The following is a 27,330-nucleotide window of genomic DNA, read 5'->3' as shown; positions in this document are numbered from 1 at the left end:
GCCGCAGGGCCTGAAGCCCAGGCTTCATCCATTGCGACGCGAAATACACTTTCCTTACAGCATATTCAGTGGTTCGTATTACAAATGAACAAAAATAGGCACAATGTGTTGCATTCCTATTTGGAACGCACCGCTATGCGTCCGAAAGGTCTGGGGTGGGATCACAAGCGAAGAGAGGTTTCAGGAGAATGTAGGGAATGAGCATAACAGATGCTCCAGTGCTTCGACATCAGCACATTCCGAGCAGTGAAAGGTCTCCAGGACGAAGCAAGGTAATTCAAGAGCGCCAAGAGTGCGGAAATGCGCTTGAAGGCTACCGCCAGTTAAGTCGCGGAGGAAAACACAAGATCCTTCACGACGCGGCGAGCGGCTTGGTGTCAATGTCAAGGGATACCACGCGTACACGTCTGCTGTCCATGAAGGTTATGGAGTCACTGATACTAGAGAAGAGATGCTGTGTTTGAGTACGCGCGAGCGACACACGGCCACTCAGTCCGGACTAAAGCACGGTTGTAAGCGCTGTGCGGCCGCGACATCTACAACTGTGACACGCCCCACTCTCTCACTATACACATCTGTCCGGTAACTCCGCCTCCTCTTTGTTAGTCGCGTGATGCGGGCATCGCCATTCTGTCTCTCTCCTTGTCAAGTTTACCGAGAGACTGTCAAAGAGAGCGAGAGAGAGGGCCTTCTGCGGCAGCTGTTCGGCCACTCCGCCTCTTCAATGCTGAGCCGCGCGACACGCGCGTCGCCAACTGCTCTTTTTCCACTTCCAGTTCACGAATAGAAAGTGCGTGAGTTGTTTCGGATAGACAACGGCGAAATCCGCGATTGTGGATAGTAGTGCTACACACTGAAAAGCATTTCAGTAATTCTCACCACCGTCTTGAATGCGTAGGCGCATCGGAAGTCACAAAAGCGCCCTTTGCGTTAGGCTCTCATGGAAATTGCGCTGCTGCATCTGGAGATTTGATATGCATTATCTCGCGCAGGGCTTAAATGCCTGAAAGGCCTTGCCACGTCAATGTTGATTTGGCAGGCACGTGTTCAAAGCTAACGTATAAAAATAAGTCCATCGGGAGCAAGGAAAGTTTCGCACGTGTTTTTCATAAGTTAATTGGAATTCTCAACATTTATAAGTAGTGATAGGGTGGACGTAGCTGCCATAGTGTTTTTGCGCACGTGCACGACTATAGATTATGAACACCCAGTTACAAATATATAAGGCAGCAAATAAGACCTTGTCTGGGCAAATCAAATCGAAAATCAGGCCAGATAAGGTGATATATGTGCAAAATGTTGCCCTTATATGGCTAAGATTTGGCCATATCATGCAACATATAATCCATACCTGAACAGGTAGCGGGACCTTATATGACGTGATCAGGGGCATATATAATATCCTCACGATCTTATGTGGCTGATAAAGGGCATATATGGCGCCGTCATTACCTTATATAGACAGACAGGGGCCAAATGCCTGGTGTCAACAGGACTTTATATTTCCTCATCGGGGCCTTAATTATGTAGGCGCCATAGTGGCTGTATATTAGCAATATATGGCCTTCGTCTACCTTCTGCAAATATCCAATATTGGCATCATGTGGTCGAGCTTCAATTTTTCTACGCTCAGCATGGCCTACATGCTTAGTGTTAATTGTATTCAATTTAGAAAATTGCTACGACTCCTAATATTTCAAATATTCTGCAGATTTCGCTGCACTCTAATTATTATACCATGTATTCCTTAATCAAGGAGGGCGCTGGGTTATGGCTACATGCTCCTCTTTCCGCCTACTAACTCGCATTTTCATTTAAAATGCGGCGGCAGTCCGGTGCACAAAAGCATGGTCGGTTAAGTTGAGCGATTCAAAATATCAAGCAAATAATGGCAAGTCAGTATACGGCCCCCTCCGCGCTCTCTAGACAGTGACTCATCCTCAAAGGCAGCTGGCGGTTGCTGCGTCAAGGGCGCACTGGCTAGACAGTGACTCCTCCTTTCCCGCGTTCCCCTCTTCCCACTCAGACAGCGGCGGTCCCCGTTTCGCGGGCTCGCATTTCATCTCTCCTCCTAGCTGCCGCGCTTTACCGCGTAGGCCGCGAGCTCTCGTTTTGTGTGTGCTTTTTTCCCCTCCCCCTTTCAACTCCGTGTGCCTAAGCACTTGGTGTCTCGTTCCTTTTCGGTGGCAGACATCAGAGTTCAGTGCGGCTGGCGGGCGTGCTGCATGTTGTGCATGCTGGTGTGTGTGTGCCAGCGCCTGTTCGCTATTAGCTGTGTGCATGTAACAAAAATGCGACAGGAAACCTACAAGAGCTTCAGTCTGACCGTTGGCACAGAGGAAATTGCTATTTCCCACAGCGGGTGGAAGCTGCCTCCCCAGCCTTGGCAGCAAACCTGACGGTCGATTGAGCTTTTCGGTGCTTCTGCCCTGGGTGGCCCAGGCCAAATCTTCACCATTGCGTAGAAACTGCAGGCGGATCACACCCTCATCCTGCCGCCTCATCTTTACGCCCGATCACCAAAACCGTGAGCGTGAGACTTCTTGTCGGGAACTAGCACTTGCCAGCCTCAGGATATTGTTCACTTTATTATTTTGATAGAAAATTAATTTTCCAATCTGTAAATTTGATGGTAATTGCCAGTATGAGATATTTTTCCGTACATTTCGTTGCTAATTTGTCTGTCGCTCCAGCAATATTGACAAATTTCAGTGGGTGGGTAGGGTCCTTCGTTGTTTATTATTATTATTATTATTATTATTTCCACTCCCTAAGTAGCTTCATGCTTTATTTGGTTAAGGGGCACAGCTATCGCTGTCATAACAAATGCCATCGGACATGCTTTTTTCTGTTTTATTTCTTAATTTTAAAAGCAACCACGAGTTTGGCGCGTTCGCTCATTTTGCACTGCAGTCTCTGCTTAAGGTAACACCAGTACTTCCTAACAGCCTATATGTATTTTGCTAAGGTTTAGGTATTATCAGCAGCCTCAGCAGTGTGTGGTTTATTCGCCCTACGGTTTAGCGGTACTTTTCCGGGTATCGACAAAACTTTAAGTTTGATTTCAATAGTCTAGTTCGATTAATAGCCCTTCTGTATTTATTTTTTTTTAACTTCGCAAGTAAAATAGCTCAAACTAAAAGCATTTACTGGTTAAAGCTCAAAGTGTAAAAGAGTAGAATAAAAATGTAACATCTAATTGAATAAAGTTAATGTCTTTCACTTTAGCTTCTTGTGTAGACAGGTATAGGTAGATTATTCTGGTCAGATACCTCTTTAGTTTCTGATAGTATCACGCGTAAATGAGAAGAATCTCAATATTTACTAACGGATGAGCATGACTTTGACCCCTGTATACCCATGTAATTCAGGCCGGTTCCAAATAGACAGGGAAGAAAGAAAACCTGTGGTTTCAAAGCTGTTTTCCTGTAAGGTTTGAAATAAAAAGGGAAATTCAGGTTCCCCTTGACAAACTTGATTGAGCATGCGGAATGTTTAGGTGGAATACTGAAATTGTCTTTTGTGTGTTGTAATAAAGTGTTATGTTAATTGAAATGCAGATATATAAATCTATAGTTCAAAACCTATATGCCATCCGGGCTAGATCTTTAAATCAGGAATTGGGTAGATAAGGCATATCTGACCAGTTATGCCTTACCTGGTACTCGAAATCATGAATTGCGCAGACCAGGCATATGCAAGCAGATATGCCTTATCTGTACTCGAAATCAGTAGTTGGGCAGATATGCCTTATCTGGCTCAGATCTGTCCTAATATACCATATCTGCCCAATTCCTGATATACCTGATCTGGATTTTTTTTAAACGTCCAGATATGGCATTTCCGTAAGTATTCGTGTCGCAGTGTATGCGCGCGAAAGGATAATTCTAACGACTTCTCTGAAACATTTGGAAAACAGGCCTATTTTTGAGGGTTAGTATTACCGGATGCTTGGCTATAAGGATGGCAAACTACGCAGGCAATGCAGTATATTTCCAGCTTCTTGAGAGACATGGCACTCGACACGCGATTGTAATCCAAGTTCCCATGCCTTTATATATTTTCATACTTTTTCTCGCTACATCGTCACCCACCACAACCGTCTACAATTCTTCTTTTTTAGCGCTGTAAAGTAGCAGGCTATATATGGAACTTTCCGGTCAACTTTACTGTTTCCATGCAATAAACACGTCTATTTAAATACCTTCTAACATTTTCTCTTGTGAGCACTATAGGTGTTATTGGAAGAAATGCAGATGTATACTATGCTAGCGACTATAAAGCATCAATGATAACAATGTTACAATTAGAGCACAGCTACGGCCAAGTGGGATGGTGACATCATCAAAATTTTCTCGAAGAACACTGAATGTCCTCTGCTTCGATTAATGGTTTGTGGGGTTCTGGCCATTTTCATCTTAGAAATATTTGAAAGCATTAAAGTTCTCGTAAATAGAGGATGAAAACCTAGGAAGTAGAAGTAAGTGGAACAGTTATAAGATTAGGTGCAATTCTAAACTGGTGCGAAGAGCATCGGCTGTAATTGGAGAGCATCAGAGTAGTCACTGAGAAAGAAAGCTGACTGCGTGCAGAACGGGAAGCTGTCCAAATCGTGCCTCATCTCGTCGGGATAAAAACTACTTCGAGGCCGATCACACGTTAATATACAAGAAAAAGAATGATCTGTGAGAAATGGCGCCAAATTGTATAGGTCGCCTCAACATCGACTTTGCTATAAAGATTTATATAGGAATTCGAACTCTACAAAGCAGGTGCAAACTCTGACTAAAAAAAGGTATCACAAACGGATGCATTTCATCCTGCCCATTGGTAGCTATTTTCGTATGGACATATTCAAAGGCATGTGGTATATAGAGGTGCCGAATTCCTATTCAAGTTTGATGCTCATAATCCTGAATGAACGCGCCTAGAGAGGAATCGTTGAGGGGGTGTAGAAAAAAAACAATGCCTTTATTTCAAGCAATTACCTGAATGTGACAGCTGAATTGGTTCGAGACTAAACTTGGCCACCTAATCAGTGCCGATGCTTCGCAATATTTTAAGCGTCTTTTTTGAACGGTGCCTGTAAGTTGCTTTCAATTCCTGCCTAATTTTTCATATCGAAGGAAAAAAGATTGATATCTAAGTGCAAATTTAAAGACAAACATTCAGATTTAACGACGGCATGAGTATGCCGTGAAAATGGAGAAGCATTGCCGAACGTGACTGTAGTTGGAGTTCGAGCTTTACGCATAGCGCTTCCTTTTCTGAAATTTTAGTAGCTATATGAAATGTTTTGAGTTCCACTGAACAGAACCGAAAACCTCCGATGCTGTTTGTTAGCGCTGTGATTTTTTTTTTGTGGCTCCGTTGTTCAGTATAGATATCGACAACCGCGTGAAATACCAAGCATGGAGCGCTTTCTGAACAATGTATTTTTGGTGAGAACAAAATTGACGGTCTTAACTAAGCAAAAGCTGCAATCTTATATCGGCGCTTCTTTACTCAGACAAAAGGTTGGCTTTGATTTACAGTTTAACGTCCCAATCAACTAAGGCTATGAGAGACGGCGTAGTTAAGGACTCCGGAAAGTTCTACTTCTAGAGGTTCTATAACGTCACTGACCTCATATACTGTACGGATGCCTTGAATTTCGCTTCCAACGAGTGGTTCGATCCCGCATTATTTCGCGTAGTAGTCGAGTGCTCAAACCACATAGCCAGCACTGTGCGGTCGAAAAGTTTCAATACTGCCGTACATGGCTGCAGTGACCGCACTGAAATGCTCCCAGGTGATCGGCTTAAATAGGCACGTTAGGCAAGGTGATCACAATCCCGATTCCCCGGAGAATTATAATCGTGCGGGTTTCACGACCCCTGCACTCCACCTGTCTCAGTGACCTTTCAAGGCGGTATTATTGAGCCTGTTAAGAATTTTTCCTAAGTGGCGCAGAAAACAAAGAGCCAACTTTGTCTCTGGCTGCCTTCCACATGAGGGACATATTTCGGGCGTCCGTGGTATTATCTTTTTTGTGCATGCTTATTTCCAAATGCCTGCCCGATCCCGTCAGAAGGTGGAACATTACTGAAGCGGAAGATGCTCGGACATGCTATAAAGCGCGAGATTAATGCGCGCAATTATCACTTGGCTTGAATTTTCTGAATCACACAACGATGGTCTTCCGTAATGAAGCCGCTAGCGTTAGATATTATTGTACTCCACCCAAGATATAAAACGTGCTGTAAAACAAAACTTGCATGTGAATATTATTCACGAAATAGCAAAGCGTTCTTGAATTAGCAGTTTAAATCTCTTCCTGGATTTTTTTTATTGCCTGCATTGTTTACATACATGAAATATATATTTTCAGGACATAAATATCGTTAAACCTATAGTTTGGGGTTTTAACTCTGCTGCATTTTCTCGCGCGTAGAATATTCTAGATATATATTATAAGTGCGCTAAATGATGGGGTAGGTGATGAAGCTTCCGATTCCACATTCATTGCTTGAATCCCTCTTGATTAGCATATAGCCATCCTGACCCCAGTTGGTTCCCCATCTGAAACAGAGTGGAATAGAGGTAGTATGAATTAAATTTCTAATCATTTTTCAATACATTTCATTCATTTATTTCGGAAATAACCTAAATATGTGATCTACGTCCACGGGGAAAGCAAAATGACACTATAACGTCTCATGACGAGGCCTTACCCCGGACCTATACTTTGGACAGCAAGCAAAAATAACTGAAGCATGCAGTTACAAGAAATTACGGTGCGGTTACTCAAATGCGAACAAAAATAACAAATACAGGTAGAATAGTTGCCGCACAATATTTTTAAACAAAGTTATGCAATCTGGTTGAATGTATATAAACAACTGGCATACATTCAAGAAGGTGGTAGTGAATTTACAAGTATTTAAAACACATCATGTATGGGTTTCTGATTACATTACACGACATTCTAAAAATGGTTGTAGCGGCTTTGCATGAAGTAGGAGCAACCTAAACTCTTTTTTTTTTTTTTAACAAGGAACGTCGTTACGGTTTCTTTAGTAAGTTATATAAGGGATGAATATGGGAAAGCGTGGCCCGCATGGAGCGTTTTTCCGGGCGATTCGTCGGCGCCGGCGGCAGCGGAGCGTTTCTTTTTTGTTTTTTTTTTGTCGCCTCAGAGGACCATTTTGCCAAATCGCTGGGATCTGTGGAGCAGAAAAAACCTCCGACGACGCGCCGACGCCGGGAGAGGGCAGCAGCAGATGGCCAATGAAAGCCGGAGCCGCCGTCACGTGATTCTGGACGGAGCCACGACCACAGAGTAACATATATATAATGAAAGGACACTCGACGCCATTTGCGGCCCAGATCGCGGCTGGAGGTTCCACGACTCCGCCAGACGGCGTTTCACCTACAAAAACGTTTAGCTTCAGTACTGTATGTAATTAAAAATTGGTTGTAGACAGGTCGAAGAAACGGGATATAGAACACTTGTTTACTAGAGGTAAGGCACGAATAAGTGCGAATAGTATTAATTGTCACGGCTAGGTAGCATGCGCCGAAACCTCCCGATTCAAAGGGTCTTCCTTTATGTATAGCCCCATATGCCCGTGCGAACACTTTTGCGTTCCTGTCGGGTCCTATAAAAGGGGAGCAAGAGTGGGTTGATGACGAGCGACATCGTTCTGTATTGCTTCAGGTACGGCCTCCGCTCTTTTAAACAATGCCAGTAACTACTTGACGCAAGTAGCGCAAACACCTGTGTATCAAACTAGGAGATGCATGCGAAAACCCTAAAACTGAAAGTAACATTCCGGCCTCCGAGATTTGGTATCTTGAAGCGCCCCGCACTGAGGGTGGCACGCTTCGCTTACTCCGCTGTGCGCACAGCGGGCCGCTGGGGCCTTATGGAAGTGTCCCCTCTTTATATATATCTTACTCTATGCCACGTCGGCCGAGACACTCGCTCGCGAGCATGTCGCGCGCGAGAGCATCAGTTGAGTGGATGCACTTCAGGGACGCAAGAAGGGGCTTGAGCTTGAGTGTGTACTGCCGCGAGGCCAACAAAATGGCGTCGCACTTCCAGGAAAGACGGCGGTTTGGCGCTCGAATGGTGCCGCCCAGCTGAAAAAAACTACAGAACTGTGTCAAAAATACAAAATATCCTGTTGTTCTGTCGTAACCATCAGATTTTCCTGTAGTTCTGTAGTTTTTCTGTAATATATTTTTGTTGTCTGTAGTTGTGTAGCCCTTTTCTGTTGTAACTACAGAAATTTTTGATGTTACTACACAATGTTCTATTGTCACAACAGGTTTCCCGTCAAAAACCGCACAGAAATTCTGTCGTAACATCAGAAAAGTTTCTGTAGTTTTTTCCGACTGGGCGAGGCCTGGGTTTTGACTACCTAGGCGAATTGACCGAGCAGCGTGTTGTCTTTTGGAGTGGCTCCGCTCTCGAGGCGACGGCAGAAAGATCTGGGCATCGGGCACCGTGCATTTCTTTTTTTTAATTAGCTAGCCAAAGCGGCGAGCAGCTTTGTTAGTGTGTAATATTGTGTTCTGTTTTTCTTTTATATATTAAGGGTCCCTTCAGGAGAACAGTTCCTCGCGCGCACGGTGCATTGTCGATGGGTAAGCGCTATGGCATTTTCAAGTCGCGGTAGCGCACGTTTGGTGCAGGAGGAAGAGTTCGGTGTAGGTGGGGCACCCGCTGCGACCACGTGCGAGTGTCTACGCTGAGTTCGGATGCTGTTTGTTTATCAGCTCCTAGCCTTGCCAGCGGACCTCATATGCATCTCTTGTGGTAAGGCTTCTGTATTTAGATCCATAGATGGAAGTGATTCCTGTGCCTGTTTTATTGGAACACCTGACCCAGAAGAGAGAAAACCATAGCTTATAGCTCACGGCGACAGAGAAAACAAGATGCGCGCGACCTCGACGTATTCGCCCGGATGGGGGCGCGTGCATCGCACAGCTGGGCGGCAAAAATACGCCGCTCGGCTGCTGATCATGCGGAGGTGAAATCGTCGGCGCAGGGCCGGGCAACGCGCATAAAGCGTGGCCCGCATGGAGCCACGCTTTATGAAGTAATAATATTATTTGATTACCGAGAGTTTTAGTAGCATAGCTTGTCCTTGCCCTGGCCCCGTAAATAAGGCAGTACGTGGGCGAAGGCCAAAGTTGTTTTTTTTTATTCGTTTAAAAAAGCGGAATAATCGTCAATAATTTCGCGGAAAACCAAGACTAGAGAAATGTTAACTGACTCTTAAAATGTCCGCATATTTAAACTTACAGAAAGCGCGTATGTCGATGAGGTCACCTTATTAGATATGGTATGTACTGTTCTTTTCTCCAGAGAAGAGAGATATTCAGAATCCGTCTTAATGCAAGTTCCCGAGAGTAGAAGACAGTACGTAAGATAAGGAGAGTGGATAAATAAAAAACGTTGTTTCCTAACACGCAACGCAAGTGATCTTTACCATGTACATCATTTCAAGAGATCTAGATAACGTCGCCTGATTTGCTTGATTGACGTTGATATACACACGACCCCTTACACACAAAAACAATAGTTTTATTTACACAATGAGTAAACGTAATGCTACTTTAGTTGTATTTGTATGAATGTCATTCCCTGAACTCTGTTGGTTGCTAAGAAGTCTCACACGGCACCTAATGAAAAAGTTTAGCTCTGATCTCTCTAAACACCAAACCGTGTTTTGAACACGTGGAATTAGCCAAGTAATTAAAAGAATTCAAAAACACCGCTTGTGTGTTCATCGGAAATTACTGCTAAAGAACTGCTCATAGGTCGGCCCTGCTCCTTCAACGTAGGTCACTAAAGATGCTGTGTTAGGTTCGTGTGTGGCTAACACGACTACAAATAAGCTGCACTTGCTTGAGCCAGTCCGAATTGTCCACATCGGCGGCCTTAAGCTAGCAAGAGTGAGATCCGATTAGATGAGTTCGGCCAACAGGTTCTTTACGGAACGGTGACTCTCTTTAGATTTGCTGTGAATACATGACTTTGCTTAGTTGGCTCAGAATGCGTGACATTAGTTTCAAAGAGTGTTTATTTGTTGTATATATATATTTTCAATTTCTGGACTCTATACATTGTAGTATAGACACACATTGGCAGAACTTTGACCTTACCATCTGTTCGCAACCATGCGGTCTTCCGTTTCGCTTTCAGATCTACACATCTTCATGTCCAGTTTTGTATTCCCCCCCCCCCCCCCCCCCCAGCGCCCACAGACACAGACACTACCACTAAGTATTACGCACAAACTAGCACCGCATCGTACAAGCACTAACCTTAAATTGGAACTAGATTCTCCCAACTCACATTTTCCCATTTCTAACATCCTAGAGCTAAAGAATACTCCTCGCAACAATCATAAGTGGAAGTGTCACCAACTAGCGTATCATTGCTAACCGTGGATTTATCCCTTCATTCTGGATATCAGGTACTAAACACTCTCACGCCTATTTCTCTCTCTCTATCTTAGACGTCCCGTTCGCACTACTTCTACCAGTTACTTCAACGGCTGATACCATTCGGATCCCCCCGCCATGATGCCATAATGTAGTGCCGCCTGTGGCTAGGAGTGGCGTGTACAAACGCCCACTCCCATCTCATCAGCATGGCACACTCTCCAATGTGTGAGCAACGCGGTTGTGTTGAAACTAATGCGCACATACTCTGTGACTGCCCTCAGTTTGAGCGAGAGCGTACCTTCCTGGCTGCTACACTCGCGCCGCTTGGACTCTCGCGATCTTACCTTAGATACGGTTTTGGGCGCTTGGATGACTCCTTCATCACATAGGAAATCAGTGAAGGCGCTGATTATGTTTTTAAAGCACTCGATGTTGAGTTCAAGACTTTGAAGTGTACGCTCTTTACCCCCTTTCACTATAGAGCTCTGGACATGTCATAGACTCCTTTACACGGCGCTATTTCTTTTCCTTTTCTCCCTTTGTTCCCCTCCCCGTGCGTAAGGTAGCCTACTGGGCGGCGCCTGGTTATCCTTTCTGCCTTTCTATTCTAATTCTCTCGCTCTATCCTACTCGCTCACAAACAAAAACGCACACACGCGCACACGACAGACTAGCTTTTCCTCGTTGTAGAGATCGTGAAGCTAAAACATTATAAGCAAGTTTATAACGAATAGGAATATTGAATTGCCGTTAAAACTCTATTCAGAGTTCACGAACGAGATCTCATTGTTCCTGTGCGTAATCTCACAAACTCCTACGGAATAGCCCATGGCGCAATGCACTGCTTACGGCAGCAGACCGCGGCGATTAAAAACCAACGCACTGTCCTGGGACACGACACGCTAGCACCAGCAAAAACATCATTGCATATATTGCGCATCAAACACTACTCCGAAACTATTGTCGCCTACCGTCTGTCGAGTTTCAGGATTATGCGCGTGTTAAGGATGTTGTCATCAGCCTCAATTCGTGAAATTAAAGAAATTGACGTCAAAGCGTTTAACGTTTTAAGGCCCACAAATTAATGTACGTGCTCCAAAAACGTGATTTTTCCTAAATCCCTTCGTCCAGGTAGCGAGCATAATGTGTGCAGTCGTTCTCATTCTGGGATAGTTTTTGAGTGAGAGAAATGAGCGTGGCATGACGACTTGCAATGCGTGTACTGCTTTGCCTCATGTGTCTGATTGCAGCTGCTGAGAGCCCTTCGCATGCCGAAATAGAGCACATATAGATAGAAAAGACGGGCGACAACTGGCAGTAACTGCAGCATGTATTGTCAGGAACACTAATTCGGATTTACGGCCATTAGTAAAACAATTTTATTTACTGTGAACATTTTCTCTTTCAGGATGCAGTGGTCATAGTGAGGTAGTGAGGTCTTACTTTTAAAACAAATTGATTTCAATCGAATGGGTTCCTGGATGTGCTCGGAGAGTTCATTAACCGAAGCTCTTCTGCATGGGATTGGGTTTTATGAACAAAAAATGTCATGGTAACAAGGGACACCAGTTCGCTGTCATGAAAACGGTTTACAATATTTAGACGACAGTTTAAATACGTCTGAAGAAGAACCGTTTTTGCTCGCCTCCCTTGGCAAGTAAGGAGTGCATATAGTCGAATTACATGACGTCTCATGCTTTGCAGACTTTCTGTGTGCTGACATCATTTTTAGCATCGGTAAGGAACGGCCTCAATTGTCGCGCCTTCTGCAGCTGAATCATCGCACTACTTCATTCACGCTTGATTTCAAGATAACAAAATATATAGATGATTCATTCGCTACGTTGGTGCAGTAGCGAGCTAAACATTTAGGCTTCCAGGTGTCGAATAAACTGCTCCACTTACGGTTCACGCGATGACGCAAATTTCTTGCTACTCTTTTGAAAATCGGGTTCTCAGTGGCGATTATTCGATTAGGTGAGGCAAAAACTTACGTGAGAAAGTAAGCTGCCGCATTGATCTTTTTCTTTATTGATTAAGCCACTTTGATTTTCATGGTGGCCTAATTGTGCCGCGTGCCAACACAGGTCGGCGCCTAATCACACAGGAAGTGGTTTGCTTCCTTTGTTGCTTCAATGAGTGCAATCTGAAGGCCACGGCAAGACACGCTACCAAGGATCTAAAACAATAACTGTTGCATATTATTTTATGCAATATCCAAAGCCTTCGTTTCCAGTTTGCTATAAATGCTCATGATAGCCTAATATGGAATAAATTTGGTTTTTCTTGCAATTTCACGGGAGGAAGGAAGTGACGTTTGAAGTTTTTCTCTATCACGTAGTCTTTTTTTATTGCCAGGTGCAGCGCTATCCAATTCATTTCTTAATAATATTTCATTTCGCGTTTAGAGTAAAAATTTGCGATACTCTTTGAAAACCAGTATTCTAATGTGCACCTAAGTGCATGCATAAACAAAGCAGTTTGTAGCATAATATATATGATGAAATTTTATATTTTATTTTGGCAGCAGTACGAATCTGCCTAGATCACGAGTATTTTTGTCAAAAGAGCTCTCTATCCTGGAGGAAATACGATCCAACCTGGTGTGAACCCACTGTCCACCTAAACTGCAAGTTACGCTTTGCAGGTTAGGTGGATGGTAGGATCCGTGCTGGCTCACTTTTTTCTGTTCAAGATAACCCTGCTGACAAGAGTAATGGTTATCTCGGCTCATTCGTGCTGCTTTCATGCTTAGGTATAGAATTCTACCATTACTCTCAAGCTGCGAAGAATTTCTCATATGATTGTAGTTACGTCCACATAAGACAAATTGACTTCAAAAGTACCGTATTGTTAATATTTATCATGCACTAGAAATGAAATATTATTGCTAAACATTAGATTGATCAACCCTGCACCTCGCTATAAAAAAATTACAGGCTAGAAAAAAGTTCGTTACTTGCATTATGCCATAAAATTGCAAGGAAATGCGAATTTGTATAGTTTTAGGATATCAACCCTGCCAACAAGCGAAAACTGTCATTTAAGCAATTGAGAAGACTTCACATAATGCCTACGGTAAAATATAACGAAATTGGACAGGTAACAAATGATCAAAGGTTTGATGCCTTCTCCTCAAAGGGAAATTTTGAGGACTTCTATAAGGAAACAATGTGTTCAGTTCTATATTTATATTCATATTTTTGTGCAACATAATGAAATACTTTTTTAGTGTCTGATATTTATAATGCACTTAAAATTGGTTTTGTAAGATTTAGATAAATATTAAATTTGGGGTATTTTTTACATTGAAATCTAAGTTGTCGGTTTTTATATATATTTGAATTTTATCCCACTTCAAAAAATTGTGCAGAAAGAATGGACACATCTGCAGCTTCAAAGTTTTCCAGGACTGAAATAAAAAAAGGCCTGAACATTTGAAAAGAACTAGCTTAACGAATCATGCCAGAATGTAGGACTGCATATCGGCAACATGGAGGACGAGTGCTTAGTTTGATATGTATTTTTGTAAGTTCAAACAGAATAATGCAATTATTTTTTCTACCGAAATATTTCTGAGGAACTAAGTGGTCTGGCGAGTGATTTTAAGAAACATTAGTAGCACAGTTGCGCCTTTGTTGCTTTTTTCGAATTTCGGGCTAGTTGAATACATATTCAAACAACCCCCCCCCCCCCCGGGTCCAAAGCCCCAAATATTGTCTGAAAATAAGCTAATAATGTTCATAATAAAGAAAGCTTCATTACAGACAGTTTCAGGCGTCATGACAGTATGTAAGGTCGAAAGTTGACATGTTTGGAGTGCGTTGCTCTTGAAGCAGAGGTTGCGATTTTTTACTAAATATGTTGCAGCAACAAAGCAGATCTTTCATGGTTCCTATAAAAGTACAAGTTGCTTGAGTGTAGCAGTAAAAAGTTATGGATGAGAAATATTGTGCGCGTAAGTCCCAGGTCTTCAAACATGCAACTTTTTCAAATGGCAAAAATGGCGTTTTCCACATCTAGTGGTATACGGTTTATTTTCCGGTGAACTTACGCCGGATCTTACAAAACTAAGGTTCATGGCTCTGTGCTGAGACATTTGACCACCCATTTTAAAAATTTCTTTCAGAACTGAAAACGGTGATGGGACTTCGATTACTGGTGTCTTGCCTGAATATATGTATTATATATATATATATATATATATAAACACAGTCGTAATTACGCTAGTTCATTGTTAGACGCACACCACACACTGCACACCACAGAACGAAGTCGGCTAAGCCTGAGCGTCGTCTTCTTTCCTACTTCACACCTGCACGTCGTCGTTGTCTCGGTACTGTGCTCCGTAACAGTATTCCCCGCGCCGAAGAAGCACCGTCCCGGTGCGTCCTACACAGGAGAACTCGAATGATATGGTTTCAGACGGGCGACATGCATGACGTCTGGATGAGAGGTCGTGGAAGGATTCTTGGGCTGTAAAGGGGCGATCTCGTAGGTCACATCGGTGACGCCGCAAGACCGAGTAAGGGCCCACGTAACGAGGCAAAAGTTTCTCACACATACCTACACGGCGAGCCGGGTGCCAAAGAAGTACGAGGGAACCAGAAGGGTAGTGGACGTCTTGGGGATGAAGGTCATAACGACGCTTTTGAGAGCGCTGAGATGCCCCCAGATGCTCTCGAGCAATGTGGCGGGCGGCATCAGCGCGGGCGATGGTATCCGAAGCGTAGCTGCAGGAAGAGTCGTCAAGAGGCAGCAAGGTGTCGAATGGGAGTAAAGGGTCACGGCCGAAGAGTAGATAAAAGGGAGAGTATCCGGCGGTATTACGGCGTGAGGAGTTATAGGCGAACGTGACGAATGGTAAGGAAACGTCCCAGTCACGATGGTGATCGGGCACATACATAGACAGGATATCTGTCAGAGCGCGATTGAGGCGCTCAATAAGACCGTTCGTTTGCGGATGGTAGGCCGTGGTGAACGGTGACGAGTAGCGCATGAGCAAAGAAGGTCATGAACCACTTGAGATAGGAAACAGCGGCCACGATCTGTGAGCAGTTGACGCAGAGCGCCATGAATCAAGATGACATCATGCAGAAGAAAATCGGCAACGTCGGAGGCGCAGCTGGTGGGGATAGCCCTGGTTACAGCATATCGGGTGGTATAATCAGTCGCCACAGCAATCTATTTGTTTCCAAAAGTCGATGTCGGAAAAGGCCCAAGAAGATAGAGGCCCACACGAGAAAACGGCTCAGTCGGCACTGGAATTGGTTGCAGGGGCCTACTAGGTTGATGCGAGAGTGTCTTGCGGCGCTGACACAGCTCACAAGCGGCGACGTAGCGACGGACAGAGCGGTAGAGACCAGGCCAGAAAAATCTGCGTCGCACACTGTCATACGTGCGTGATACTCCCAAGTGTCCTGCTGTAGGAACGTCGTGAAGTTGGGCGAGGACACTAGCGCGCAGATGAGCCGGAACGATCAGTAAACGGTCCACGCCATCTGGACGCATATTGCGTCTGTATAATGTCTTGTTATGGAGTACAAACATGCTGGCGGAAAGATATGGGTTGTTGCGCAGCTGGTCAATAATTGGTTGCAGGACAGGATCACGACGCTGTTCGAAGCCGATATTGATAAAGTCCGATATGGACAAAACGTAGTCGTCAGCAGTATGGTCGGACAAATCGGGAGGATCTACGGGATGGCGGGAGAAGCAGTCACCGTCTTGGTGTAAGTGGCTGAACTTGTACACCACAGTAAATTCATACTCTTGTATTCGTAAGGCCCAGCGACCTAAGCGGCCAGTGGGGTCCTTAAGTGAGGATAGCCAACACAAAGCATGATGATCAGTCACTACACAGAATGACCACCCAAACAAATAAGGGCGGAATTTGGTCAGCGCCCAAACAAGTGCAAGACATTCCCGCTCTGTAATTGAATAATTGCGCTCACAGGACGAAAGCAGGCGGCTAGCATAAGCAATGACGCGGGAGGACCCATGCTGGGACTGGGCAAGGATAGCAAAAGATGTCCGCTATCGTCGGTGCGCAGTTCGGTAGGTGCAGAAGGATCGAAGTGCGCCAGAACAGGTGAGTTGGTGAGGGCGGAAATAAGCGCCGTGAAGGCATAGGCTATATATATAACACCGACGATTTCGGTGTTGGAGATAAAGTATTTTGACGATGGCAGGGAACTACGACGATTGAAATATAGTAATGATGTTATCTTCGTGTTTAATGACATTAACCATTTATTGCACAATGTTGCTACGCTTTCGATGCCCAGTTTAGTTTAGGGATGAGCCAAAAGTCGGCGAAGCAAAGGATGGCGTAGTGGCTTTTGAGCTTCTATTTTTCCCGTTGACTTCAATATGGGAGCAGCAGGTCAAAACGCCACTTGTAGCGCTTATCGACCTCTATGATTTACCAAAAAAAAAACACATTATAGTTTTCTTTTTAGTATAAGCTCCGCTACATGTCCACTGCGTTTGTTTTTAAGATTGACGGGATTGGTTCTCCTTGAAGGCAACAAAAGGAAAACAAGTGCGATTTGGCAGAAGAAGAAAGCGCTGAAAAGGCGGGGATTTTGGCACGTCTTAATTTTCGGCCCCGTGCAATCAGCCATTCCAAACGTTCTCGATTCATGTATGTCTTTATTGATGACAATTTGTTATCGTTTCTTATTTATCCTATGTGTTCGAGTTTTTCCGCCTGTTCAATTGATAAAATTATTTTAGTAAATGGCGACGCATATGACAAAACCTGACATTGTGTGCGCTCCATAGCTTAAAGTAACGATAATGGATTTTCTGCTGGCGTGGCAAGTGAGAAGCAAAGAAGAATTCAATTCAAAAGACTCACGTACCCAAGCTGCATGCAAAGCGAGAGTGGAGCTGCTTATTGTATGGCGGCCTGTGGAAGGAAGCAATGGCAAGATCTCTCTGGATCAAGTGTCGTGCATGCGGGAATGCCTCTCATGAAGATTGTGTTGGGACCCACGGAGTGAAGTACGTGTCTATTTGTTGCAAATTACTAGTCATGTCAAGTTTTTAATGCTGTCTCATTTTTCCCACGCCCTGTCGCATTTTGCCCAGAGCTTGGGCCGTAATGGCACGTCTTCAATTTTTCAAACGTTTTAAGTTTTGAAATCTTTTGCTGCAGTCCAGCTTTTCAAATTTTCTGCGCGGGGGACCAGAAAGGTGCCAAATATTGCAGTAATATTTGTTTTGTGTATTAGCGAGAAATAAAAACCTCCAATCTGCAAATTTGTGTCACGTTTTTCCCCGCTCCCTTCTAGTACTCTCGACCATTTAGGGTGCGATATAATGAAGTCTAAAGTAGAAGAACTAAACAACGCGCCGATGTTGGAAACCGAACCCACGTCTTCCGAATACCACAACCAGTGCTCTTACCCAGTGAGCTACATCTACGGCTGCGCAACCGTCTTATTCTTGGGTATTATTGTTGCGTGTTACCGACCCTAAACGTGTTCACCAGCATTGCCCTCATTCATAGCAGCGGACGGCGAAAATTCTGTGTACCGGTAGTGTAACGTGGAAAGTGTTCAGCAGAGGAGGGCCGACGTTGTGTGAGAACCCTCCTGCGCAATCCTAGGGCTTCAAGATTTCCAGAACCGAGACCCTCGTAAGCCAATAAGCAGAAAATTTAAAAGGAAAATGAGGGACTGGTTATGGTAGAGGAAGGCATGGAGCCAACATTCGGTGAAACCAAGGACAGCGTAGGGATTTGTTTAATTTTGCTTCATGTTTTAATGAATTAGGGCTGTAATCAATTTGGGGTGAAATACACACGAATCAACCTAACTACGGAGAGATCACGATGAGACATGCACGCTTAATTTATTAGCTGCAGCTGGAAAAGTTAACTTAGTAGGACGATTGTGCATAAGATGTATTAGCACGCTTTATGTTATCATTTGTAAGTTTCAAATGCTTCTCAAAGCCTCCAGAGGGAATAATACAATTCAAATTTACAGCCAATTCATCACGTGTTAAGAATAGCGACGCGGACGCAATAAATTACTTGAAAAAATGAGGACATAATGGAATGGACCTGGTATCTGTCTTGGTGGTTGCATGTCGATCGTTACTGCCGAGCAGAGCAGTCAGCGTTTCGCTTTAGACTTTGAAAATTAGAGTCCAACCTTTCATTAACGAACATTAGTCTTGCAATAAACGTCGCAAAACTACTTACGAGTTTCTCACAATCCAATACTTCTCGTCTTTTTCTGTGGAACCGTAGCCAACAATGAGCACAGCCTGGTTCATGGTGTCCTTGGCGCAGTTCGGGTCATGGTAGACACCTGTATCAAATAGGAAATTGTTTAAACTGTTTAATATAATTTCTTCAAGACCGATGAAAATATGTACATGGCAACTGTTTTTTATTTGCGTCATTTGCTTTGAAAGCTTTTTATATTTAATGTAACATGTGCAGCAGCATGCAGATGTGAATTTAATTACTCAGTTAAAGGGGTATAGTAGAGTAAATCGACCAAAAAATCATTTTTTGATTTTATCAATAAAAAAATCATACACACTGTGGGGAGCAAAACAGTGCAGCGGCGAGCGCGCAGGAGCACTGTAAGCAATTTAAAAATGGCGCCAAAAACCGCCAGAAATGCCAAACGCAGGATTTGTTTACATGGTATTTTCCGTCAGGTTTTCAGTCTTTACGTATTTTTTATGTTAAATATGCTTCGATCTGATAAGCATATCCATTTTTTGCATTTTTTGTAAGTTGCGATTGCAAATTTGTCCACCAGGGATGCTATTATAGCGAATCTGTGACTTTCACGGGGAAGAGGCTACCGTTTCAGAATTTCGTTTCGTTGACATTGAGATCCTTCGATACTTTCTACGGGAGTCGGCATTATGCATCAAATGCGAGAAAGATGAGCTTCAGCTAAACGATGAAATTTATGGGAGGAGTGGGGTGGCGTGCACCATGATGTCTGTAGCGATGAATGCGGTGCAACGAGCTCATTCAAGACATCTAAGCGATCACAAAGAGGCCTGTTGGATGTAAATGAACGGTTTCTCTTCGCGCTATGGACATGTGGAAAAGGACTCCTGGCTGTCCGTCTGATATGCGCTGTTATAAACATGACTCCGCCGCCTACGAAATTTGCGTCGTACACTGCGCGCCTTCTTCATGCAACAGCGACAGTTGCTTCACGAAGCATCTTTCGGGCCGTTGACGAAGTGAAGGCTGATATACATGGCTGTTCTCAACTACTAGAACTCGCTGCTAGTATGGATGGAACTTGAATGAAGAGAGCGCATTCATCCCTGCACGGTGTCCTCCCACTCATTTCAGCTGACACAAGCAAGGTGCTCGACTTCGTACTGGAGACTAAGTTCTGCAATCGGTGTTCGCGAAATCTACTCACTGACAGCAGCCAAGACGAGTGAAAAGCAACACACATTGGACAGTCTGGAGGTATGAAAGCTGCGTGTGCTGTGAAGAGTTTGACACAGTCTGTTGAAAAACATGAGTTTGTACACCAAATGTATTGGTGACGGGGACAGCAAGGCATACTTTGCTGCAAAAGAAGCAAAACCATATAGCAAAGTCGTTGAAAAGCGCGAGTGTGTCGGTCATCTGCAAAAGCGTATGGGAACCAGGCTCAGAAACCTGAAGACTACTTTGAAAGTAAGAAGCTGTCAGATGGACTTTCACTATCTGGGGAAGGCCGTCTCACAGAGAACGATATTGACTCCCTACTGCAAGGCCGTTCGTGAGAACAATGATAGCTTAGAAAGCATGGTATAGGCCGTGGGGACAATCTATTTTTTGATTAGTTATCTACCGACGAAGAGACCAACCATGGACTGTGCCCCAAAGGAGCCTCATCATTATGTGAGTAACCGTGCCCTCAGTGAAGGTAATAGTCAGGCATATTGCCATAAACACAGCTTGCCAACTACTGTTCCGGAAGCAGTCAAGTCAGTGTTCCGGGCTTTATCATTACCAGGCCTTCTGAGCAAGTGTCTCCGCGGCAGGACACAAGACACCAACGAGTCAACGAATTAGCTGATTTCCATGCCTCTGTCTGAAAATAACATTTGTTGGCACTGACACGCTGGAACTCGCCACTTGCGATGCTGTGGCATAATACAATGACGGCAATAAAGCACGAATCACTGTTTTGGAAACACTTGGCACCACACCAGGTGTGTTCTGTACAGTCGGTCTGAACCGGCTTGACAAAGAGCGTGTTGATAGGGCTGAGTTGCGAAGCTCATCCAAAAGCAAGGATTATCGCAGAATAAACAAAAAAACATAACGAAAGGCTTTGGGGAGGACATAAAAAAGTACAGAAACTGTGTACTCTGCTGATGTATTTTTAACTGTTGTAGTGCAGGTGGAAATACAGCAAGGCGTTTTTCTCAAAACTACTTTTCTAATATTTTTCTAAACTTGATGTACCTTTTCTGGAGAACTATACGGCCGAGTACGCTGAAATATTCCCAGATTATACTCCCATGCCTTGTAAGTAATTTGAACCTAAATGTTCGAAAACAGCACTGAGTCTTGATTAAAAAAAGATTATCGGAAAGACCCTCGAGGGTGTGATACATGCGACGGCAATATATCTTTTCTTGTGATATGATTACGGGAAATCATTTTTAAACATTCCAGTTAAACCCGCTATTATACAATATTTTTGTGCCAGATTTCATGGTCATGCTGTTTTTTGTTTTGTTTTTGAGAAAAGGTACATTTTATTTTCTATGTAGCGTAAAATTTGGTTCTCAACTACTAGCAAAGTAAAAGGGGCTGCAGTAAAAACATTTCACCAACTTAAGGCTAGCACCATTTCTATTGAGCGTACAGAATTTCACGCTAATATATAGAACAGTTGCTGAGATATAAGGCTAAACCCAAGATGGCGCATGCACCCTATCATACTCAGTAAATCAGACGAGGTCAGCTATCGGTGAAGTAAAATTTGAAGGGTGGAATGAGGGCAAACACTAACGTTCAAAATATCTTTTTCTTAGTGCACATGATTTTCGGTAACGCTTCTTGTATTCTTTACTCAAAGACCATGCTAAAATGTGCAATACCTAATCACGTATATTCGTTGGAACTGGTGAAAACAACATTGGTACATTGTCAAGTACACAATAAAGGTTACTCAGTCTAAAATAATTGAAAATCAAGCTTACCTTCTGAGTATAGAATGAATGATGACAGTCTGTTGTCAACAAAAGCACACATAGGCCCAATGGTTGCCAATTTTGTCATGAGAGTCAGTTCTGTTGCCGAGCGTATGTTTACGAAGCTGGATACAGTAGCCGCCACGCTTGCCTTGTCAAAGGCGCAGTCTGATTTCTGTAGGTTTATGAAAGAAAAGTATTAAGCATGATGAGCCATTTCTTTCACGGTAATTACTTTCTTCAATTCAAAGTTCTGTAATAATTTTTATAGCTAACATGAGTTTCGATAAGCTAAACAATAATAGCGAGAGCAGCGAATATAATTTTTGAACGTACAATTAAGAAAGTGTTCTTTAGTTCTTTAGTTGACGCTACTAGTACTAATTATACTAGATATGCTCGAATTCGACAGCATTTTATTGTGACTACTTTCTGCTTTCCAGTACCACAACTTCCTTGTAATCACAGTCATTTCGTTGAACATGGCATTACCGCCTGTATAAGCAATTTTATAGGTTTTGAGAGCAACATGTTTTGTCCGCAGAAGATTAGGTGTTCAGTTGCAAGATCTAGTTTGGGTTCAAAGCTCCGGTGATTGCCATGGACGCAAAGTTGGTGCCTCACATGACACCTGCTCGCATAAGTGAAGGGCATGAACTTACTGCTCCAACATAGGGGTAGCTTTGTTCACTGTCAATACCACCATTGACCTTAATGTATCCGTAAGTAGAATCCATATAGCCACCATCGCAGTTCATATTATGAAACACTGCGCCACAGTCAACCACATTCTGCGCGCTGAGCGGAACCAGTTTGCTTGTTTTGAGAAACTGCTGGCTTTCCAGGGCTCCGATCTGAAACCGAAAATTCCGAACATGTAAATACTGAAGTTTTTCCGGCATTTCTTTGCAGGATACACGCCTAAGAAGGCCAAATAAAAAACGTTTAAGGAGTTTTGAGGTGTTATTGAATGATAAAGCTTAATTGGATGTTCCAGTGGCGCCCCTTCAAATAAATTATATATCTGAATTTATTGCACAGTGTTCAGATATCTGCAGTTCAATGCATACTGTTTGTTCTATTTGATTATTCGTTCGTTGGCTCATGGCCTTGTTATTTTCTGACAGTAGTGAATAGTCTCTATGATAATGGTAATAATCTGTGTTTTTTGTGTCGTTTAGGGAGAGAAATATTTGAAGCATAACTGTGTTAAGCCACTGGACAAAAATTAGGCTGTACTGCTTTTTGATACTTCAGAAAACATTGCTTGAGATGAAATAAAAGACTACTTTCATAATGGAATCGCGGTGCGAGTGTGTGTGTGTGTGGGGGGGGGGGGGCAGACAGTGGGGGTGCGGTGTTCTGTCGTTTCTAAAGTGTGACTTCTAGTCGGCAAGGTTGGGCCTTCACTATCATTTTAGTTAATTTAGTAGGTGTGCAGCTTTTTATTCTTTTGCCAGTTGGCCTGTCCAACCTCGCCATCTGCTTATTGTGCTCGCTTGCGGCTTATTGTTCATTCAAGCTGTAATGTGGAAGTTCATGTGTTCCTTTCAGTTTCGTGGCATGCTACTCACAGCGCTGAAGGCGTATGAAGACAAACACGAGCCTTGGTCCGGGACAGGTGTAACTGCGCCTTTCTTTCTCCAGTCAACCTCCTCAGGCAATTCCGTCATATTCAAGGGAACCTCCGGACTGAGGAGTGCTTGCAAGTTGACTTCTTCCCCAGGTGAAATTGCAGCTTGAGGGGCAAGCTCTAGTGGGTGCTGCGTCAGGAATCCTCATGCAGTTAAGGCACGCACTAAAGTGGAGAAGAAACGTTTTTGAGCAATATCTTTCATCTAGTCACGGTGTTAGGTCCAGAGACTACAACGCCACTGGGAAGCGCATCCATGCACTACAGGATTTTATAGGTGCAAAAATTCGGTAAGTGTACTAGTGAACACTGTTCATTTTTCAGAAAAATGAAAGCCTTAATACACAGGCAACATGACCCCGCCATTTCCTTTGCTTTTCAAGTTTATAAAGCCTCCGGTGCAGCGGATGACGGTTGTTTAAAAAATACTATTGTTTTCATAGAGAGTTGCTTAAGTTTACTCAAGCTTTTTGAACCCGTTCCAGCAGAAAGTGCATTAGAGGTCTCGATTTCATCAAGAAAAGTATTTGATGCTCTCAAATAAAGAAATTGCTATTTAATGGATACCGAAATAACAGCAACAATATTCGCAATTGCAATTAGTTCCTTTTCACCAACCACGACGGCACAACAAAAACTTATGAAGCTGGACAGCAGCGCATGCTAATTAAATTAGGATCCGTTTACAAGTCCTTAACACGCCCTAGTCAGATGTCGCTTTTGCATAAAGCTTTATTCGCTCCTAGCCCGCACTGCTTCAGTATTGCGCACACAACGGTGTTCCTTATGCTGGAAACTTGCAAAAAATAACCATTTCTTCAATTCAGCAGTTAGTATAACATTGCTTTGTCCACTACTTCAAGCTAGTATTTTGCTCTCACTACACGAAAATACCAATTTGACGGCAATGAGCGAACAGTTGTTCAATAGGTACACCATGACAATGAATTTTGCAGAAAGATATGTCAGCCATGATTGACAGTTAGCCCTTCAACCTGGATTTTAGCCTTTTTTCTTGAATTTCCTTGTGACATACTAAAACAGGTTGGATGTATTATATCGGCAGTTTCGCAATCAAGTAGGCTTAAAAAGTACTGGAAGTACAAAATCTGGTAATAGCTTGTACCGTAAAGAGCAATGACAAGCGTGAACTTCACGGTTTTAAATTTATTGGCTCCTTTCCTCAGTTCATTCCTTGGGAAGTGAGCAGAGTGAAAAACAGTGTTGAAATGCCTGATTAGTGTATAATACAAAACACACATGTGGTTGCAAAATGCAGGAAGAATTTGTTATTTGATAAATTCTACGGACGGCCTTGAATCCACTCACCATATCTCCGAATCGATTCATACCAAGTTTGTAGCTGATGTCTCCATCGGCGTATTTTTGGTTGTGCTTTATGATCAGTCTGAAGTTGCTTTCAAAAATTAATTTCCTTCTTGCTTCCTCTTCTTCGGATTTGTACAGCTTTCCTGTGACGTATTTAGTGAATAATTGAACATTTGCGCCCCAAGTGACATTATAGGCACGGAAAACAAAATATGGGCTTTAACATATTACATTACATTATTTCCGCCTAGTCAATACAGTCGAAACATTCTGAATTATACGTGCGTATGTGCTGGCAAAAACGGTACAAAAGATTTCATGCAACTTAATTTATTGTTCTTGCTTACTTTCTGCGTTTTGGCATTCGTTTTTTGCAAAAGTACCACTTGCTGAACTTGACGTTACAGAAAAACATAAAACTACGTAAGAGAGAGATTGCTCATAGGTAGATGGTCCGATTTTAAAGGAAACCATCCTCCTGCTGCACGTCTCCGACAAGATGGGACCTTTGTTGTAATGACGAGAGAACAGCCCGAAGAAGGTGTTCGGAAAATTTTTGTGTTCATTGATTTGAAACAAGAAGAGGATAATGAAAAGCGAGAAAAAAGCAGCAAGCCCCTGGACGAATCTGTGCTTTGAAAGCATGAGAATGACGTGAGAGGTTATTAAAAAAAGAGTTGGGATTTTCAGCATACAACTCATAATGAGGACAGCCTGTTCTGACTGCTCATAGAGGACGGGTAAACATGGCAGATACAAGTTACAAGATATCTTCAAGAGCACCTGTCATATTTTCAGGCACAAGATTCGTTAAAGTTTCGGGCTCGACCAAAATTGCGTAGTTCTACAGGGATGCCTACCAGTAGCATGCCTGTCAATAGACCATAAACGACATGCTTTATAGCGTATCGATATGAGGCGCTTTGACTACCGTAGCAAAGCAATCAATAGCTTCGGCCACAATATATTCAACAACACGTACTAAGAAAGGGTCGCAGGCTTCCTAGAACTTATATAGAGTTACCCGAATTGTGTGTACGTTCACTATAATGAGAAATGCTACTCGCGGTCGGGTCGTGCCTGACCCCGTATTTTAAACCTTTACATGGAAAACGACAAGAGGAGCCTAAAATCTGGTTGTATGGCATGATAATAAGCGCCTACCTAGATTACGTAGATAAATTTCGGTTATAATCCCTGTAGAAGAAGCAGAGTAGGGGATGCAGCATCAATTATACCGCCCATCTAGTGCGTGCTGACCGAATTGTAACTCAGCCCGATACATCTGAAATATGATTTTCTTTAACTCGATATCCCGAAAAGCGGCCTGCACACCAGTTGATTGTGAAGGACTAAAGAAAAGCAAACATTGTACAACAGGGTTCTGGGCTTTCCAAGTTCGTCAAAAAACAATCGTTCCGCATGCTGCAGGATAGTGAAACGTGAATCATGGTCCAAAAAAGTCCTGACGATCAATCTGAAAAGAATATTCCACGCGTATATACCAGAGTTTGCGCTCTACTACCTCTGATTTACTCGATAACATTTAGGATTCTTTACTGAGCGGGCTCATATAATTGCCCTCAATACCTTTGTCAAAAAAATGCCTGATTATGTGACAGCTCTTCGAAGTTTTCAGAATAGCAGACGTTGGTCTAATTCAAAATTTCAGAAAAACTTTAATTTTTTTACTTTGACGCCTGAATGTTTTTACAGTATATGAATATGCACTGAGGTTTTTAAATGCACAGGAAACGTTGTAGAGGATGATATTTTTCTTTTATTTCATTATTTTCACCCCCAAATATCATTTTCGCGGTATTCTTTATGCTCATTCCCACATTTGAGAGTAACACCACTCGTTTCACGGCTTTTATATAACATCTGCGGTTTCATTATGCGGTTTTAAGTATAATGGAGCATAGTACGTTCCAAAAAAGAGCCAAATCTTCGAAAAATTGTATTGTGCTGTGGTTGAGGGTATATATTTGGTACAGAGGTATTCCTAACAAATATACAAACTATACAGCAATTCATAGGTATTATCAATAAAATTTTCCTCGTCGGTTTTTATTGGAGCCCTTTTTGAAGCCAGAAAATAATTTGCATAATTTGCAGATTAGAAACTGCACTGCTAGGTATACTTTTCTCTTCTTGAGAGTCATACGCAGCCCAGGGGGCGCGCTGTAGCAGACATTAAAAAAAATGCGAGTACTCCAGGGGGCTGTGTGTCGCGGCTCTGGGACTGTGTACTGAGGGAACAAGCCGCCACTTCTTACAGATAAAGCACCCCAGCATTCAGACGTTTCGTTATCACGATTGCAAACACGGAAACCTGATCATACCGATCTAGCCAACCAAGCCTGCGCAAGAAAACAAACTGAATGAAGTATGCATGCCCCACCGAAAGGATCATATCACACTAGGTCACGTGAATACAAAAGCATAAAGAGAAATGATCGAAGCGCTAAATGCATTATGTGACAGCGCACCGTCAGTTGCCTTGCAAGATTTCGAAATGCAATGGTTGGGCTAGTTGGGGCAGATTGTGCAAAGGAAGGTGAAGGTAGTTTTTTCGAAGTACGATATGTGTGCGAAAACTAATGGAGCACGCTATATCCTTCTAAATGTTTTCGCGCATAGCGTTATTGAAACTGGCAGTCATATGTATACAAACTGGTAGTAGTCGTCAGTGCCTTCTCGCATAGATAAATATTTATTTCGTATCCCCAGGGTAGAAG

At 43.1% G+C, this 27,330-nt stretch overlaps 1 protein-coding gene and 1 pseudogene across 2 annotated transcripts in view; one reads left to right on the top strand and one right to left on the bottom strand.

Moving 5' to 3' along the window:
• Positions 1-6,002: 6,002 nt before the first annotated feature.
• Positions 6,003-27,330, bottom strand: part of LOC146208985 (cathepsin L-like) — a 31,644-nt gene continuing 10,316 nt past the window's right edge. For both annotated transcript variants that reach the window (XM_084596704.1, XM_084596709.1), the window contains exons 4-9: positions 24,590-24,732; positions 23,202-23,390; positions 22,290-22,481; positions 21,637-21,802; positions 18,656-18,764; positions 6,003-6,561 (exon numbers count right to left, since the gene is read on the bottom strand). In XM_084596704.1, the coding sequence (XP_084452830.1) occupies positions 6,462-6,561; positions 18,656-18,764; positions 21,637-21,802; positions 22,290-22,481; positions 23,202-23,390; positions 24,590-24,732 (899 nt within the window). In that variant the 3' untranslated portion in view covers positions 6,003-6,461. The remainder of the gene's footprint in view (positions 6,562-18,655; positions 18,765-21,636; positions 21,803-22,289; positions 22,482-23,201; positions 23,391-24,589; positions 24,733-27,330) is intronic.
• LOC146208986 (uncharacterized) lies at positions 19,555-20,750 on the top strand (annotated as a pseudogene).

Source organism: Amblyomma maculatum, chromosome 1, assembly GCF_055883805.1.
Source record: "Amblyomma maculatum isolate TAMU_Amacu chromosome 1, ASM5588380v1, whole genome shotgun sequence".
In the NCBI taxonomy this organism is placed as follows: domain Eukaryota; kingdom Metazoa; phylum Arthropoda; class Arachnida; order Ixodida; family Ixodidae; genus Amblyomma; species Amblyomma maculatum.
This window is presented reverse-complemented; position numbering and strand designations above follow the sequence as displayed.